At 40.6% G+C, this 19,116-nt stretch overlaps 1 protein-coding gene across 1 annotated transcript in view; it reads left to right on the top strand.

The window, feature by feature from the left end:
- The window catches only part of Rcan2 (regulator of calcineurin 2), a 225,555-nt gene that overhangs the window by 188,947 nt on the left and 17,492 nt on the right, over positions 1 to 19,116 (top strand). The window contains exons 3-4 of the mRNA XM_052193409.1: positions 14,624 to 14,797; positions 17,702 to 17,873. Of these exons, the coding sequence (XP_052049369.1) occupies positions 14,624 to 14,797; positions 17,702 to 17,873 (346 nt within the window). The remainder of the gene's footprint in view (positions 1 to 14,623; positions 14,798 to 17,701; positions 17,874 to 19,116) is intronic.

Below are 19,116 nucleotides of genomic sequence, written 5' to 3'. Positions count from 1 at the left end.
GTAGTTGAGAATATGACCAGCATCCTTTTCATCAAAGACTACCTAAGAATTTCAGTCACTGTCTTAGTTAGGGTTGCTATTGCTGTAATGAAATACCATGACCACAAAGCAAGTTGAGGAGGAAACGGTTTATTTGACTTAACACTTCCATATCGCTATTCATCATTGAAGGAAGTCAGGGCATGAACCTGGAGGCAGAAGCCAACACAGAGGCCATGGATATGTGCTGCTAACTAGCTTGCTGTACATGACTTGATCAGCTGTCCTATAGAATCCAGGACCACCAGCCTGGGAATGGCACCACCCACAATGGACTAGCCCCCTCCCTCATTGTCACTAATTGAAAAAGTGCCTTATACCTGGATCTCATGGAGACATTTCCTCAATGGAGGCTCCTTCCTCTCAATGGCTCTAGCCTGTATCAAGGTGACACAGCTCAGCCACCATTAAAACATAGCCCATAGTCAGCCTTTGGTAAGGAGACACTGGTATATGCTAAGATTAGTGGAGGAACCTTGCACATCTGGGTGGGATCCTTCTGGAGACAGGACCACCAGGTCTCTCCAGTGAGCTGAAGGACATAGTTCAGGGATCCCTGGTTGAGAAGATTAGTTAGCTGGGGACCACAGAGCCACTGTGCCAAGATTCTTCTGAGGTCACACCATAATGAATAGTAACCCGCCCCACCCCCAGTTTCAGTGTCCTGATTTGAACAATGCATTATATAATAATTCTAATTACAGTAGTTACTAACTATGAGTTACTGGTTTCTCCAGCTTCCTTGCCTCATTGAACATGGATTTATGCCACACAAAGAGAAGTCATTCTCCATGTAATTCTTAGTAAAAATCATCTTACTTGGCTGGCAAGCATCTGAGCCTTAAATCAAATACACGAAAGAAACATGAAACACATATGTGTACCACAGGCATATTGAGGAAGAAACGTAACTCCATTGCCCTACTTCCGTGTTTAGTTGCTTCTGGTACGAACTTTCCATGTAAAACTCTCACTTTTTATATCTTTTGTATATTTATATAATCTTTTTTGGTCGTTTAATGATGTTTATAACCCTTAGATGCTACTGGCGAGGGACTGCAAGCTAGTTCAACTCCTATGAAGAGCAGTATGGAGGTTCTCAAGGAACTAAACTTACATCTACAGTGGGAGCCAGCTATCTTGTACCTGAAGGACATCACTTCAGCTTTCTTTCCTTTAATAGACAAAGCTTCTTTCTGAGTTTCTGCCGTTTCTCCTAGGAGTACATGAGAGTCCCTTGTAAGAGACCAGCAAAAGTGACTCATGACAAAAGCTGTGTTCAGCCTTTTGGATGAGCTGTAAACAAAGCTGTGTTAGAGCCTGTTTCCCTCTGCCATCGGTGAGCTAGCCTGGGAGCAGGGTTCTCTTTGATGAATTTCCAGTCTGTAGCTAAGGCTGGCTCCCTGAGAGAAAGTATTCATACTATTCCCACCCACTCCCCCCTCCTCTCCATTTCTTTAACTGTCTCAGTTCACTGTAAGTAGAAATGAGCATATATGGAAGGGGGATTAGAGAGGCAGAACCACACTCAAGCCAGACCTGTATTTGCTGGCTATAAATACCTAATTAAAAATTTAGTCACCGTAGACAATGGTGCTCCAGAGTTCTGCTCAGTGTTAGCTGTGGCCATAGTTGGTTTTGTCACTCTGCGTAAGCTTTCGGTGGTGTTGACTCTCATGGTTCAGTTTGGAAAGGCTTTTGTTTAGGTACCTTGTATCCTGGGGATGGGGGCAGAGGATTGAGGCAATCATTTTTAATTTTGAATATCAAGAAAGCTGGATGAGAGAAATTTGAACAGTTTTAGCATTCAAGCCCACCCTATTTTATGTTATCAGATCAGGAAGAACAAACACATAGCCTGAGTGAGACAGAAAAGGAGAAATGGGAGGAGAGGCGGGGCTGGTAGGAAACCTTGAGAAGCAGGAAAACTGCACTGTTAGATTTAATGGTTGTGTCTGCTCAAGCCTGCCTCTTTAAGGAACCCCGAGGCCACTTCAATTTCATGTCCAGAAATCAGTAAGAGGATTCCACACTGCATCTGCAACCTGGCTTTGATCATCAGCCAAGTAGGAAAATGAACGGATTAGACTTCAAATTGCCCATCTTCAAAAGGATGTGATAGGGAACTTATTTAGAATTTAGCCTTTTAATTTAACACTTCCTAAACATGTGCTCATCAATTATTGAAAGACCAATGAGAAAGCAGACCTTACCTCCACTTTGAGAATCTGGAATACACCGTCTTTATTGAATTCCATTTCTGCTTTTTTAAAAAAGTGTGTGTGTGTGTGTGTGTGTGTGTGTGTGTGTGTGTGTGTGTTCATGAAAGTGCTTGTAGAGGGTGTCAGATCTCCTACAGCTGGAGTTGCAGTTTGCTGTGGGTAGCCCATTGTAGGTGCTGGGAACCCAAACACAAATCCTCAGCAGGAGCAACAAGTTCCTTAAGCCACTGAGCCGTCTGTCCAGTTCCTCTTTCCCTACCTTCTAAGTGTGTTATCATGTAGTGTTCCCGGGAGATGTGTTTCCCGAAATGAGCCAGCAAGCTGGAAAGCATCAGCAGGCCCTTGACCTGCAGTTTGGAAAGCACACAAAGTCTATTCCCAGAAACTTCTTGCCGTAAAAATAAATGTAAGACTCATGCAAGCACCGCCTGGTAGCAAGTGCTCAGCTCCCATTCGTTTCCATGTTCTTCAGCTTTATCCCTACTTCATAACAGTGCTATGGGCTAGCAAAGAACTAGGGGTGTGAGGCTTAGAACCCCTCAGAAATCAAAGAGGAAAGAGACCAGGAAAAAACGGGAAGTATAAAATCTGTATTTTAGTTTTAATGATTGAACCATTTATTTAAATGCTCATACCTGCCTCTTAAGATAATAAAAATGGCATTTCAGTTTCGTGGAAAAATCAGTTAGAAAACACCATTTTAAAAAAGACAATTGCCTTCCGGTTTCCATCTGTGGCTAGAGCTCATCTTGTGCCACAGTGCCTGGAGCTGATCCTGTGCCACAGCACTCCACTGGGACAGAGTGTGGATATTGATATTGAAAATAGATATTGAAGAGAGTGAAGATTCCCAACTTAAAAGGCCAGTGAATATCTTTAACAAAATTATAGAAGAAAATTTCTCTAACCTAAAGAAAGAAATGCCCATAAACACACAAGAAGCCTATAGAACTCCAAACAGATTGGACCAGAAAAGAAATTCTTCCTGTCACATGATAGTCAAAAGAAAATGCCCAGTGTACAACACTGAATGTTTTTCTAATAATGTTTCCCTGCCACTATTGCTTTGTGTAGTAAATGCCTTCATTTTAATGATCTGTTCAGCATTAATTAAAACAAAGCTTATTGCAATAAAAAAAAAAAAAACACCAAATGCACAACACAAAGAAAGAATACTAAAAGCAGTAAGGGAAAAAGGTCAAGTGGTCAAGTAATATATAAAGGCAAACCTATCAGAATTACACCATACTTCTCACAGAGACTATGAAAGCTAGACGATCTTCGAGCTAAAGCTACGAAAGCTGGGCAGATGTCATACAGACCCTAAGAGAACACAAATGCCAGCCCAGCCAACTATACCCAGCAAAACTCTTAATCACCAGAGATGGAGAAACCAAGATATTCTAAGACAAAAACAAATTTGCCGAATACTTTCCACAAATCCAGCCCTAAAAAGGATAATAGATGGAAAATGCCAACACAAGGAGGAAAACTAAACCCTAGAAAAATCAAGAAAGTAATCTTCTTTCAACAAACCCAAAAGAAGATAGCTACAAAAACATAAAAATAATATCAAAAATAACAGGAAACAATAATAACTTTTCCTTAATATCTCTTAACATCAATGGACTCAATACCCCAATGAAAAGACATAACTAACAGACTGGATACATAAACAAGACCCAGCATTTTGCTGCATACAGGAACTGCATCTCAGTGTCAAAGACAGACAATACCTTAGAGTAAAGGGTTGGAAAACAATTTTCCAAGGAAATGGTCCCAAGAAACAAGCTGGAGTAGCCATTCTAATACTGAAAAAAAATTGACTCTCAACCAAAAATTATCCAAAAAGATAAGGAAGGACACTTCATATTCATCAGAGAAAAATCTTTCAAGAAGAACTCTCAATTCTGAACATCTATGTCCCAAATGTAAGGGCACACACATTCATAAAAGAAAATACTAAATCTCAAAGTACATATTGCACCTCATACTCTAATAGTGGGAGACTCCAACACCCCACTCTCATCAATAGACAGATCATGAAAACACAACTAAACAAAGACACATTGAAACTAGCACAAGTCATAGACCAAATGGATTTGACAGATATCTATAGAACATTTCATCCTAAAACAGAAGAATATACCTTCTTCTCACACATCATGGTATCTTCTCCATAACTGACAATATAATTGGTAACAAAACATGCCTCAACAGATACAAGAATATGGAAATACCCCCATGCATCCTATCAGATCACCACAGACTAAGGCTGGTCTTCAATAGCAACAAAAACGTCAGAAAGACCACATACACATGGAAGCTAAACAATACCCTACTCAATAACAACTTGGTCAAGGAAGAAATAAAGAAAGAAATTAAAGACTTTAGAATGTAATGAAAATGAAAGCACAACATACCCAAATTTATGGGACACAATCATAGCAATGCTAAGAGGAAAATTCATAGCTCTGAGCGTCTCCAAAAAGAAACTGGGTGAGCATACACTAGCAGCTTGACAGCATACCTGAAAGCTCTAGAACAAAAAAAAAAAAAAAAAAAAAAAAAAAAAAAAAAAAAAAAGGAACAAATACACCCAAGAGGAGTAGAAGGCAGGAAATGATAGAACTCGGAGCCAAAGTCAACCAAGTAGAAACAAAAAGAACTATACAAAGAATCAACAAAACCAGGAGCTGGTTCTTTGAGAAAATCAACAAGATAGATTAACACTTAGCCAGACTAACCAGAATACACAGAGACAGTATCCAAATTAACAAAATAAGAAATGAAAAATGAAGATATAACAACAGACACTGAGGAAATTTTAAAAAAATATCAGATTCTACTACAAAAGCCTTTATTCAACCAAATTTGAAAATGTATATCAAATACCTAAATTAAATCAGGATCAGAAAACTGTCTAAAGAGTCTCATAACCCCTAAAGAAATAGAAGCAGTCATCAAAATAGAAACAGAAGGAACACTATCTAATTCATTCTGTCAAGACACAGTTACACAGCATATTCTCCCTTGAAGATGGAATGGTTTCTGTCTAATCAGGAACTTGCCACAATCCACAATCTCATTTCATAGAGGACTTCATAAGAGATTTTTTTCTACATCTATCATGTGTAATGCTCCAAATAGATTTTAAAAACTGGTTGAGTGCATATTACTTTTAGTTTCAGAAGATATGTATATTTCAGAGGCATTAAACTATTATAAATTTTTGATGACTTAAAAAATAAAAAAAACAAGTTAATATGAATATATAAGTCTGTTGATCAAATTGTCCTTCTGATTAGAGTCACAGTCTCATTTGCATGCATTAAATTAAACACATATTCTATGTACTCTCTGCACTCTCTCTTAACACTGCCCTGGACAGACACACACCCATAATGACCCAGTCACCTGACAAGTGATTCTGAAATTTTGAAAGGCTCTAAGGAAGAACAAATTAAACCTAGACAGAGGAATGGGGTGAGATTAAGAATGTGTCAGATTCAGTCACGCCTTCCCCATAGCATCTTTATACAGAGGATTCTAATTCACTTGGTTAGTACATGTACAGGATCTGATTTGATTAATCAATAAAACAAATACTCCCAAAGGTGGTGTGTGGGTCAGAAGGCTATTCTTCCAACATTAACTCACTCATTGCTCTGCCAAGTGAGCTCTCTTTAGAGTCCAAATGGCATATGGTCCACAGTCCAAATAGAGTATAAGGTAATGAGGGAGGCTTTTCCCTCACTAATTAACCTCCAGTGGGAACACAGTGGAAGGAAGTTCAAACCTGAGTGGTGTTGGGGAAGGGCCTCTCAGATGTGAAAGCTAAGCTTGGATAAAAGAAACATTCAGAGAAGCATGAACAGGGATAACATAGCCTGGAGAGAGAACAACCTTCCTTTGGGACCTTTAAGTAAATTTTGCCTATTATCTAGGAAACAGGATGGGGCAGAGGTGGGGTATGAGGTTGGTAGGGTAAGTGGCAGCCATCTTCTAAATGGTCTTGAATGCTCACCTATGCTTCATCACTAAAACTTTGGGGAGCCATTAACAGATTTTTATAAAGGAAGGGCCATACTGGGGATTTTTCTTTCTGAAGGTCTTCTCTAAAAATGATCTTTCCAGGTTGCTTTTCAAATGTCCCAATAGTAAGCAAACCTAGAACAATCACAGGCTCAGCTTCCGGGTGCTCAGAAATCAGTGGCAACATGAAAACAGTGGGAGCAGGTGTGGTGGCTGAAGAACGGTGAATTTAGAGAATTCAGGGGCTGTTGACTGCTTAATGTCAGTGAGGGAGAGGAGGGGACAGGACATTTAGCTTCTGGTTTGAGCAACTTGGAAGATGGGAGCACGTTTATAGAGGCATTTAAGTAGCAATTTATAACTTGGCTTTAGGACCATTAAATTTAAGGTACTTATGGGCTATCTCATAGCGTCTACGCAGGACACAATGAAATATGGGGTTTCACCTTGAGTATACCTGAGACATATTGCCTGAGAACAGGGTATGTACTAGCCTTGAGTTTGCCAGGTAATCTAGGCTGGCTGGCCAAGGGATCCTCTTGTCTCTGCCTTCTCAACTCTGGTACAACAAGTACACATCACCATGATTTGTTTCTTGTATCATAGTTTGGCCTCAACGTCAGGTTTTTCACTCAGCAAGCACTTTATTGACACTTGTGAAGTTTTTCAGAAAAAGAAAAAAAAAATGCCTGTGGTTAACTGGGTATGCTAGCTGGTTTTGTGTGTCAACTTGACACAAGCTAGAGTCATCAGAGAGGAAGGAGCCTCAGCTGAGAAGATGCCTCCACAAGATCCAGCTGTAAGCCATTTTCTCAATTAGTGTTCAATGCCGGAGGGTGACATCCCTGCCTGGTGGTCCTGACTTCTACAAGAAAGCAGACTGAGCAAGCCATGTGAAGCACGCCAGTGAGCATCACCCTTCCATGGCCACTGCATGAGCTCCTGCCTCCAGGATTCTGCCCTGTTTGAGTTCCCGTCCTAAGTTTCTTCAATAATGAACAGCAATATGAGAGAGTAAGCCAAATAAACCCTTCCCCAACTTGTGTTTTGGTCATGATCTTTTGTTGCAGCAATAGAAACCCTAACTAAAACACGCAGGCTCTACATTTTAAGCACATAACCACAAATAAAATCAGATTAGTCCATTTATAGTTAATTTTATATGCTGCATATAAAGATTTCCATTTGTGGTTTGTAGTCATAAGTGATTATGGACAAAGGCACTGGTAGAACAGACAAAGACATGGACAAAAATTGAACTGGATATAGTGATATTTGTACAGCTACAACTAATAGGCCAAGCATAGACATCGAAATAAAATATTTTCTACCTTCTAATAGTAACGAATAACAACAGCTCACATACTTTTATACTGTGCTTAGCATTTCAAATACCTTAATTATGTTATTTTGGACGTCATACTCAGGATACCTCTGAGAGATGGATACTGCCACTGTCCCCGTGCGATACATAATAACCGTTTTGTGTTCCTGGGTTGTATAGTAAGTTGGATGGTGTCCCTCCGTCTGAGCCAGCAGAACATTCCCAATCCCAGCTTCTCTGTAAATGTAGCTGCCATTCTCCAGTCTCTCTCATTTCTTTCTCCCCAGGGCACCACAGCTAAGTTTCCGGGAGCCAGCTGTGCAGGACGTGGCAACCCTTCTTTCCATAATGATGTTTGGGTAACATCTGGATCAGAGATGGGACAATGCACACATAGTAATAAGAGGGACTGGACAAAGAAATCATGACAGGTTAAATCCAGACATGAGAACCAGCACATGCAACCTAGGTCTCCCCTTCCCAGCAGTGTTGATAGCAGGACCCCTGAGAGGCTGGTCAAGGCCAGTATCACTCTGATGATGGGATTTGCCTGTGACCGTCCATGACAGCTACAGAAAGGTGATAAGTACTTTCCTTCTTTGACAGTTTCTGGGTTTCATCTGACAGATGAAAGTCTTATAACTCTTGAGATGCCCAGTTTCTTATTAAGCCAATTTAAACCTACAGGGATACTAAGTGTAAAACACTAGGAACTATGTAAGGAATACAGTGTGGTTTCACAGAGGATAAAGGCTCCACTAAGCTTCCCCCATAGTCACAAAAGCAAGTACAGGACTGACTCTCTAAGGTGATGAAAATCCACTTCTTCATTTTGTCTTGGGAACCCTGGGCTCCGTTACGTGTTACCTGCAGTTTTTATGCAGTAGAACTAGCTTGAGTTTGCTAGGTGCCTAATTGTACAGTTATCTGGCTTGCAGTGGGCTTCCTTTGTATAGACAAAAACCTACAGTCAAGCAGTGATAACTCCAACTCTCTCTCAAAAATGTTCAAGGAGTTAGGGAGAGAACCATCAGAAGTTAAGTTTGGTCCACTTCTGTGAATAAAACCAGTGTAAGTGGGATTTCTATTGTGTTTTCTAAGATCCTCTCAGATTCTGTGGCACCCACCGGGCAGAATGTCTTGAGCACTTCCTCAGTTTTATTGGGCACAAAGGGAAAGGTGTTGATTTAGGAATTAGTATTTGCTGATACTTTGATCAGAAACATGCCATCCACCATTCTGTTGCCTTAACAAGAACGTTGTGCTCATTCTTCATAAAGGGCGCTAGTCCCTCAATGAGCATGGTGGACAGAGCCAATGGCCTAGTTTTAAGATCAGACCCATTTTTGCCTTGTAGACTCCATGAACAGTAGAATGAGTGAGCATTTTTTTTTCCCAGTATGTGTTCACAAAGATGGCGGGCGTTGTATTGGCCCAGCTGTGACAAGAGGTCATAGCTGTGAGACATTGTTCAGCTTTGCTGAACGTATCCTGTACAGGCCAATTATTCTTCTCCCCTTGTCTCAAGCCCATTTTCTTACTCAACTTCCATCTTGACTTGTGTTACACTATCAAGTATTTATAGGTGTGTTTGAATACCTTTAAGTATGAGGCACAAACTGGATAAATACTGACCTCAGGCATGAAATAAGAAACTTAAATAAGACTTGCTGCCTATCAAAGTTTTGAGGGGAGGGGCTGTGAAACCCCACCCCTAACTGAGGACAATTGATGGCTGATGGGAAAGGGAAAGTCTGCTCTTTTCAGGGATTCATTCCCTGAGAGGCTACCCACGCTCTAGTAGATGGCCCCAACCCCATGAACCTAGAGGAAGTTCTAAGTAAACTCAGTGATTTTGTTTTTAAAATGGGCATATCTGGGGCTAGAGAGATGGCTCAGTGATTTAGAGCACTGGCTGCTCTAGAAAAGGAACCAAGTTCAGTTCCTAGCACCCACAGAGTGCCTCACAACCACTTGTAACTCCAGTTTGGGGGATCTGACACTCTATTCTGGCCTCTGAAGACATCAGGCACATTCATCATGCATCATTCTCATGGATATAAATGCTCATAAACATATAAATATGTCTTTTAAAATGGGCACATGAAGTTGGGCGGGACAAACAGGGATGGATGTGGGATAAATTGGAGGGGAGGGAACTGGGGGTGAATTTGAACAAAATATTATATACGTATAAAATTCTTAGACTATAAAAAATTAGAAAGTGGGGGGCTGGAGAGATGGTTCAGTGATTAAGAGCACTGACTGCTCTTCCGGGGGTCCTGAGTTCAAATCCCAGCAACCATGTGGTAGCTCACAACCATCTGTAATGAGATCAGATGTCCTCTTATGGTGTGTTCAAGACAGTATGTACATATAATAAATAAATAAATTTTAAAAAATTAAAAGTGACAACTTGCATCTGGATTGGTCAAGTGACAAGCTAAGTCCCCAGGCTGCACTTACAAAAGCCAAATCCATCAAAAAGTAGAAAACTTAAAGTCCTATGTTCTCCAAGTAATGAAGGGCATGTGATCAATCAGCAGAAGAGGGGCCCATTTGGTGAAGAGGAAGACAGTGTCAAGAAAGGGAAAGGGCTAAGCGAAGTACTGTGTGAAGAATGGAAAAGAACACTGTATAAGGGATGAATATAAATACTGCTATGAAGCCTATTACAATGCTGAATGCTAACTTACTGAAAGGAAACCCCTCCTGGGGCTGAAGACACAGGTCAGAGCTTGCACAGCTCTTACAGAAGGCTCCAGTTTGGTTCTCACTGCCCACTTCAGGTAGTTCACCAGCTGTAACACCAGCTCCAAGTGATGCAGTGCCCTCTTTCGGCACCTACCCACCCCCACCTCCACTTCCCACACAATTATTTTTAAAGTAGCTCTTATGTGTATTACCAATGATAAATCACAAGCTTTAAAGCCAAAATTAATTTTGGAAAAATTGAATTCTACTGGATTTTTTTCTTGGTTGTCACTTTTAAATTGTATTATTATACTCATCATTTTGTATGGCCATATAACTTAGGGAAGTTATTGTACATGATGGTAACCACTATTATAAAGTCATGCAGGGGTTAAAAATAAACTCCACTGAAAGTACAAGGTTAGATCCATGAGCCTTAACATAGTTAAAGTGTTGTTTGGTTGTGGCTTCAGAGTCTGAGCTGCAACAACATACCATTGCGCATTTCTACATACCATTGAGTTACAGATACATACTACCCTGGAAGTAAATTAAAGTGAAAAGTGAAAAGATTTGCAAACCTGGAAAGCAATGACAATCTTCTGACCATATCTTGTCATTTTCCAGAAAACAGAAATTTCCCATCATAAGGTTTTGATTTACAAAAGACCTGTTACTGTTGCTTTGCAATGCAGTTATAAGTAAGGATTTTCCAACTTCTGTCTTATATCTGGTATGATCAATGTTAAGAGAGAAAATCCAACACAATAAAAGCTCGCTCTTTTGGCTTCTCTAGCAATTTCTGGGAATTCAGTGTCTTAAGACCAAAAAAATAAAGACTGCCATGATACAACAGTATAGAGGCTACAGGGAGATCTCACAGTCAAGTCTGAAGGATTCCACAGTGAAGAAAACTGTCAGATGGAGAACCACAACATTTAACTGTGTGCTTGGCTAGCACGGGGCATCAACACAGTAATAGATTTGCTGTGGTGGAGGTAGAAGACTCTTGCAGCTGGCCATTCTATGTCATTGTTTTGTCTTCCTGTGCATTGATGGGCTTGATGTGTTGTCTTCCTCTAGCCAAATTGTGTTGTATCCTATTTATTACCTCAAAATATGAATATTTATAATGTCATTAATGGAAGCCTCCTCATTCGTGGCTAGCTCTCACTCACACCCCCTGCCCCTTACAAGCTCCTGAAAACATATAGAGGACCTTCTAAGCACATAGCAGATGTTTCTTATCAATATTCTAGATATAAAGCCCTACATGGTCCAATGAAAATCCTGGCCCCTGAGCACTGAACTGGATCTCTAAGTATGGGTATCAGGTGCTCCTTTTGTGGCCCCATTTTCTAGGCTGGGCCCTGTACTATGTAAGAACAAACACTAGCTCAAAAGCAATGGAGAAGCAAGGATACATTTGTTCTTCTCTGCCTGAAAGTGGATGAAAGTAGATGTGTGTGTCTAGCTTCTTGGGTTCCCGCTTTGACCTTCCCCACAATGATGGATTGTAACTTGGAGTTATACTCTAAATAAACCATTCATTTCTCTGTTTCCCTAGCTTTTTGTCAGAATATTTTGTCAGCATAGCAACAGAAATGACATAGGACACTTATGTTAGAAGCTGAGGCCAGACAACCATGGTGTAGAACAATCTATTGAAGATCAGTAGACAGCAAGTGTTGCTGGTTGACCAAAGCCTTTCAATGTGGAAACACGCATGGCGCCATTTGCCAAGAGCCCTTGGCCCAGCTCTTTTGACTCTTTTCCTCTAACATAAGCATTTAAGGTTGGCAGCTCAAACTCATAGCGTTATATTAAAAAATAATAGTAATATGGAAAAATGGATATTTAAGGAGGGGTAAAACCTATCCTCTACTAGTCAGCTGCTTGTTCTTAGGCCTTGGTGAGGAGATGGAGAGGTAGAACCTCTCAACTGGAAAAAATAAGTGAGCCAAAGAGATGACTTAAGAATTTGGTCCTAGAACATCATACTAAGTGAGGTAACCCAGTCTCAAAAGATCAGTCATGGTATGCACTCACTAATAAGTGGATATTAGCCTGGAAAACTGGAATACCCAAAACATAATCCACACATCAAATGAGGTACAAGAAGAACGAAGGAGTGGCCCCTGGTTCTGGAAAGACTCAGTGTATCAGCATAAGGCAAAACCAGAACAGGGAAGTGGGAAGGGGTAGGTAGGAGAACAGGGAGAGGGAAGGGGGCTTATGGGACTTTCGGGGAGTGGGGGGCCAGAAAAGGGGAAACCATTTGAAATGTAAATAAAAAATATATCGAATAAAAAAAAGAATAAAAAAGAGAATTTGGTCCTAAAACAAAGGATAAATGAAAAATAAGTTCTTTACATCTTAACCCATCACATTCCTGAGGACACTCATAGCTTATCAAACCACTAGCCAGTTTTGGCCAGCTCAGAGCACTCCTACTGTGCAAAGGGAAAGGATGCTAATATCAGAACTCCTATCTGGAAGGACACAGGACTGGGAGAAAGAATTCCTTAAAGAATGCCTTTGCGTGGTACCTAGAGGCTCAGGCTTTGGGGCTGACTTATCTCAAGACTTGAGAGATAATGGAGAAAAGCCATTATTCTGTCTATGGCAAGGGAAGATGCTTGGTTTGCTACTATCAGGAAAAGAGAAAAAGAAAGGCAGAAAAGAGGAGGAATGAATCTCTCAAATGTCTGGGCAAAGCAAGCCCAGAGCTTTGAATGGATGCTCCAGGTTGATGGGGTGGAATGACATATCGGCTTATAAGAGAGTGGTCAGATATGGGAGTTAAGCATGGGAAGAGCTATGGTGGGTTCAGCATGGGCTGTTGCTAAGTTTGGAAGATCCACAGGCATGTACATAAAAGGCTAGGACACCTTCTGGATGCCAGAGAGACAAGAAACTCTTCTCTGACATGAGGGGTCTTTTCTAAAAGGCTGAAGGACTCATGAATTCCAAACTCCACATCATCCTCTTTCCCTTTGTCACAGAATTATCCCTGGGGTCATTTTATAGCCATCCTTCCTTTACAGTAACAACATTTCTTCCCATCAGTCTAGTAGTTTGATTATTCACGTAGTTCAAAAGCACCTCTGAAGCCAGGGCCCAGGGGACTTTGACTGGTCTTAACTTACTGAATGAGCTGGGAATATTAATCTGTAAAATGATGCCACTGAGGAGGGAAAAGTTAAATTCACCGTCCACTAGGCTCTAACGTGATGTTAAAATTCTATGAACCTGAGGCTGGACAGATGGCTCAATAAGTATGGTTCCAATTAAAAGCAGGGATGACCTTAGCATGCAGCTGTAACCCCAGCACTGGGAGTAGGGCAGGAACAAGTGGATTCTAGAGTCCATTGCCCAGCCTGTCTAGCAGAAATGATGATCTCCAGTTCACTGGGAGACTGTACCTCAAAAACCAAGGTGGAAAGAGATTGAGAACAACACTGGGCAACAACTCCTGGCCCCGACCTGTGTACAAGACACAGGAATACTTATTCCACAAACATACAATTCTATGAATTTTGTAGAATCCATTGTTCATGCATTTTGTCAAAATACTGTTGACTGTTGGAATTTAAAAATCAGGACTTTTTTTTTAATTGTAGATAGTATTCTCATAAGACCCATTTTGCCATTAAAAATGTACAGTGCTTAATATACACAGGTTTTCTACTTGTAAGTTCTTTTTTAAGACTAAGAAGAACTCTATAGATATGGTTAATTACACACACACACACACACACACACACACACACACACACGTTTAGTTCTCTGGATTTCCTTTCAGTCCTTTCTGGACCCTTCTGGGTGTTCTCTTATTTGCATGTGTAGTGGACTCTAATGTTAAATTTTTAGACAACCACATGTCAGAATAAAATAGCCCCAACCTGTGTAGCCTTGTAAAACCATGCATGCCTTGTGCCGAGTGAACATGAATAGGTATTTTCCAGTAGAATTAAGATTTTGTATTTAATTAAACATTTTAAATCATTGCTTTGTATCATAGAGTCATGCTGCATGGAGAAATAAGAACAAAATCTTAGTGGTTTGATGCAATAAATTGTTGGTTGTTTTGTTTATTTTTTTAATGTCAAAACAAAGTTGGTTGTGGGTCACATGAAGAACACTTGTCTTCCTCGTGGCTACCCAGGCTAAGAAAGCTTCTGTTTCTGGCCCCTGTGCCTTCTGATTTAACTTTCTGTTCTCAACAACCTACCAAAGTTACCTGCTTTTGTCACATGACACCATGTAAGATCCATGACCAATGGATTTCTTTCTCTGTTTCTATCAGGAAAAATTCGAGGGACTGTTCCGGACCTATGATGAATGTGTGACGTTCCAGCTATTTAAGAGTTTCCGACGGGTTCGAATAAATTTCAGTCACCCCAAATCTGCAGCCCGTGCCCGAATAGAGCTTCATGAGACCCAGTTCAGAGGGAAGAAGCTAAAACTCTACTTTGCACAGGTAATTCTTCACCCTGCTGTTTTGGCCCAACAGTTTGGAGGATGTGTTGCTTTTGCAGAAGAACCAGATTCAATTTCCAGTACCCCACATGGTAGTTCACAAACATCTGTTGCCCTACTCTGATCCTTTAGGGTGCCACAAACACACAAATGGTGGATATACATAAATGTGGGCAACACATTCATGCACATAAATTTAAAGTTAAAAGCATAGAAAGTCATTGTTAGTTGAAAAATAAATAAATTAAAATGGGAATGGGAATCTGGGGAGATGGTTATGCAGTTAAGAAAGCTGGCTGCTCTTCCAAAGGACATGAGTTTGATTCCTAGAGCTCATATGGTGCCTTATAATTGTCTGTAATCCCTTTTCCAGGAGATGCCCCCTCCAACTGAGGGGCCTTTGACAGTTGATGGATGCTAGGGGAGAGGGGATGTTTCCATGGTGGTGTGGTCTCTGGTAGGTTGAGTATGTTCCAGGGAATGGTCCCACACCCATGCTTTTATGGTCAGCACAAACTGGACTCGGTAGATATGAAAGCATAAAGAACATGAGGAGGGGAAAGGGATGGGAGCGAATCTGATCAAAATATGTGTATACATGTATGAAATCCTCAGAGTTAATGTTCTTAAAATAAGGAGAGAAATAGACACAGATAGTGAGTCCCAGATTGAGCAGTATCTATGTCTTAGAAAAGAGGCCCTAAGAACTGCCAAGCTATGTTCTAACTAGAAGAAGACACAGAACCTCACAGGGACTCAGAGTTCTCATCTGTAAGATGGCAATGATGATGGTATCAACACATGTAGCTGTCATGATGATGGCATGGAAAGCTGTGTGCAGCAGTGCCTAGATTTTTGGCAAAGGAACAATAAATTCCAGCTAGGAACTGCAATAGAACTGATCTCACCACAGTTGACTTCTAACCTTCCTGACAGGGTTGTGATTAAAATTTAAATCATCTTAATGGTATGCTAAATACATTAATGACAAAGAGTCACAAATCCATGAAAATTAATTTCATGTTTTGTAAAACCAAAGGTTCACTATTCTGAACAGGGCTGGGTAGTTCTTAGGGATGTTCATGAAGCTCACAGTACTAGTTGTCAGTATCCATTCTCCATCAAGACCTTATCCATCACTAGGCCATAGTCACCTCTTAAGTGTCGCTTCAGCTGCAGACTCCTGTTAAAATCCTACATCTCTTATAAATTCATGTAGCTAGGACAATTTTAGATCATCATTTATTAAAACATGCATCTGAAACAGTTGTGTCAGCTGCAGACTCCTGCTAAAATCCTACATCTCTTGTAAATTCATGTAGCTAGGACAATCTTAGATTATCATTTATTAAAACCCGCATCAGGACCAGTTATAATGGTGTATGAGCGGGGAGGTGGTGGTGCACTCCTATAATTCCAGCACTCTGGGAGGCAGAGGCAGGCGGATTTCTGAGTTCGAGGCCAGCCTGGTCTACAGAGTGAGTTCCAGGACAGTCAGGGCTATACAGAGAAACCCTGTCTCGAAAAAAAAACAAATCCAAAAAACCATTAATTATTATTATTATTATCTCCTGAGGCAGGAGACCTTGCATTCAAGGCCAGCCTGAGGTGTGCAGTAAGTCCCTGTGTCAAAAGACCGTGTGTGTGTGTGTGTGTGTGTGTGTGTGTATGTGTGTGTGTGTGTGTGTTGTGTGTGTGGGTGTGGGTGTGTGGGTGTGTACAGTTAAATGATAGGTACATATATATAGATATATAGATATGATACACACATATATGTATACATACATGACAGACCACATACATAGATACATACATATCTATATAGATACAGGATAGACTCATAGATATATATTTATAGATAGATAGATAGATAGATAGATAGATAGATAGATAGATAGATAGATAGATAGATTTCCATTAAAACATTAATAGATAACATGGAATTACTATAAATACTCTTCTAGGTTCTAAAAATCAGGAACTCAAACAAATACTTCTGCAAGAATATTGAGAGCAGCCCTATGTTCACAATAGGCCAACAGTGAGAACTACCTAAAGTTCTTCAACAGATAAAGGAATAAAGAGACTATAGCATGCCCACACAAAGGACTATTATTCATATTATTCAGCTGTGTGTATGTGTGTGTGTGTGTATGTGTGTGTGTGTGTAAAGAGAGAGAGAGAGAGAGAGAGAGAGAGAGAATGTTGATAATTCATCATCAAATAATGTGCCTTTAAAATGTAATGGGAAACTCGACACAAGAGCTCACCCATGCTATGGTTCCATTTTCATAAGAGTTAAGTTCAGAGAAGTAGACACAGCTTGACAACCCTCAGGCGTAGTAGGAAACTTCATTGGTAGTCATCATTTAAGGGGTGCATAGTTATCCTTAGAGCAATGGGAAGAGTTAGGGCAGTTGTCAACCTTCTTAATGCTGCACCCCTTTAATACAACTCCTCAGGATGTGATGACCCCCAACCACAAATTTATTTTTGTTGCTACTTCATAACTGTAATTTTGCTAATATTTTTAATTATAGTGTGATTATGTGTGTTTTCTGATGGTCTTAGGCAGCACTCTGGATTGTTCCCCATCTAGCCTAATCTTATTGGTGAAATCAAGGTTAAAAAAAAAAAGCAAGGAAGGACATCAGAAGCTGTCCACTGGCTTCCACATGTACACACTCACAACATAGTGCAGAGCTAAACAACACGATTTGGAAGTCATCTAGGTGACCCTGGTGCTCATTAAAAGATGGAAACTGCTGTTTTAAGGATTAAGTCAAACAATGAGTCCAGTACACTATGTGCTATAAGGAGCGATTGCCACTGCGGTCTGGCCCGCAGTGAAGCCTGCCCAGCTGCAAGCATGGACAGTCACATGTCTCATTATCTTGTTTGAAAGGTCCAGACCCCAGAGACAGATGGAGACAAACTGCATTTGGCACCCCCACAGCCTGCCAAACAGTTCCTCATCTCACCCCCTTCATCTCCTCCTGTTGGCTGGAAGCCTATCAGTGATGCCACACCAGTCCTCAACTATGACCTCCTCTATGCCGTGGCCAAACTAGGACCAGGTAAGCTCTGGCCCCTTCTTCAAACTAACCATTTGTCAGCAACCCAGAAGTGCCAAGTAAAATTAATAAGCGTGAATGCATAGGTTTCCCGTCACACCTGCATTTCAATGGATTCCTTGCTCCCTGCGGACAATGGGAGGGAGGAATGATGGATGAGAATGCAGTGCTCAGCTCTGCACCTTTTGCAAAGCAACTGGGGAGCCTCTGCTAAGAAGACTGATTCTGGGTTGCAATGCAGGACTTAAATGAAGAAACAGCTACCCAGTGTTAGGATTTCTCTGTGTATCCTGAGACATGCAGAGGAAGATGCTCTCTCAGCTGGCAAGAGTCTACCTTGCTATCTTGACAGTTTTATTACTGCCACAGATATGAGTATGCATCCTGGAATCCTCTAATATGTGACATCCTTCCTATGAAAATGAAGACTTCCAAGTCTTGCGAGAAGTCAATGAAATTGTGTGTGTGTATCTATACATATATGTCTATGTATGCAGTCACATTGTTCCACTGTTGACATTTTGTAGCTTAATTTTTCATTCCAGTTATATGCATTTACTGCCATACTTTTTGGCTCTTCTGTAAATGTATGTTTAGATTATTTCCATATTTTTGTATTATAATCAAAGCTACCATTAGCAACCTGTTTGGATCTCTTTACATGCTTCTCTAGTGTTATTACAGATTTTATACCCAGCAGTGATACCATCTCTGATTTCAGCTGGTGAAGCACCTTTGTACTTCAAATTACTTTTCCTTGTCTTCCACAAAGAGAGAAAATGATTGAAATGGAAGGGCCAAAAATTAGCACTGTAGAAAGAAAAGATGAATAGAGGCCCATAAGTCAGTTCTTTGTGCTAGTGGTTCTCCTAGAGTAACTCAGGACTTAAGAAAACAACCCCAATGGCCTGACTCCACCCTAAGAGAGGTAAAGTTCAGAAAATTCCACTGATTCTTACAGGTGAGTTTAAGAGTCACTGATATCCTAGATGCTAAATTCTAAGAATAATGAACTTATAATACAATCTTCCCAGTATGTATTACACAGTCAGGGAAGTGTTTGATTCAGAGTCACCCTTCCTAGAAACTTGATTCTCATATGTACTATATGTTGTCAACCATGGGAAATAGGGTGAGCAATGGTTCTGGTTTGTCAGTGATGGATGATGGCAAGATTCCTGGGGTATGGGACTTCGGTGTTAAAACCAGGAAATTACTAAGAAGAAATGGTCACTCTGCTGTGTTT

The sequence above is a fragment of the Apodemus sylvaticus genome, chromosome 9 (genome assembly GCF_947179515.1).
Source record: "Apodemus sylvaticus chromosome 9, mApoSyl1.1, whole genome shotgun sequence".
Classification (NCBI taxonomy): Eukaryota; Metazoa; Chordata; class Mammalia; order Rodentia; family Muridae; genus Apodemus; species Apodemus sylvaticus.
This window is presented reverse-complemented; position numbering and strand designations above follow the sequence as displayed.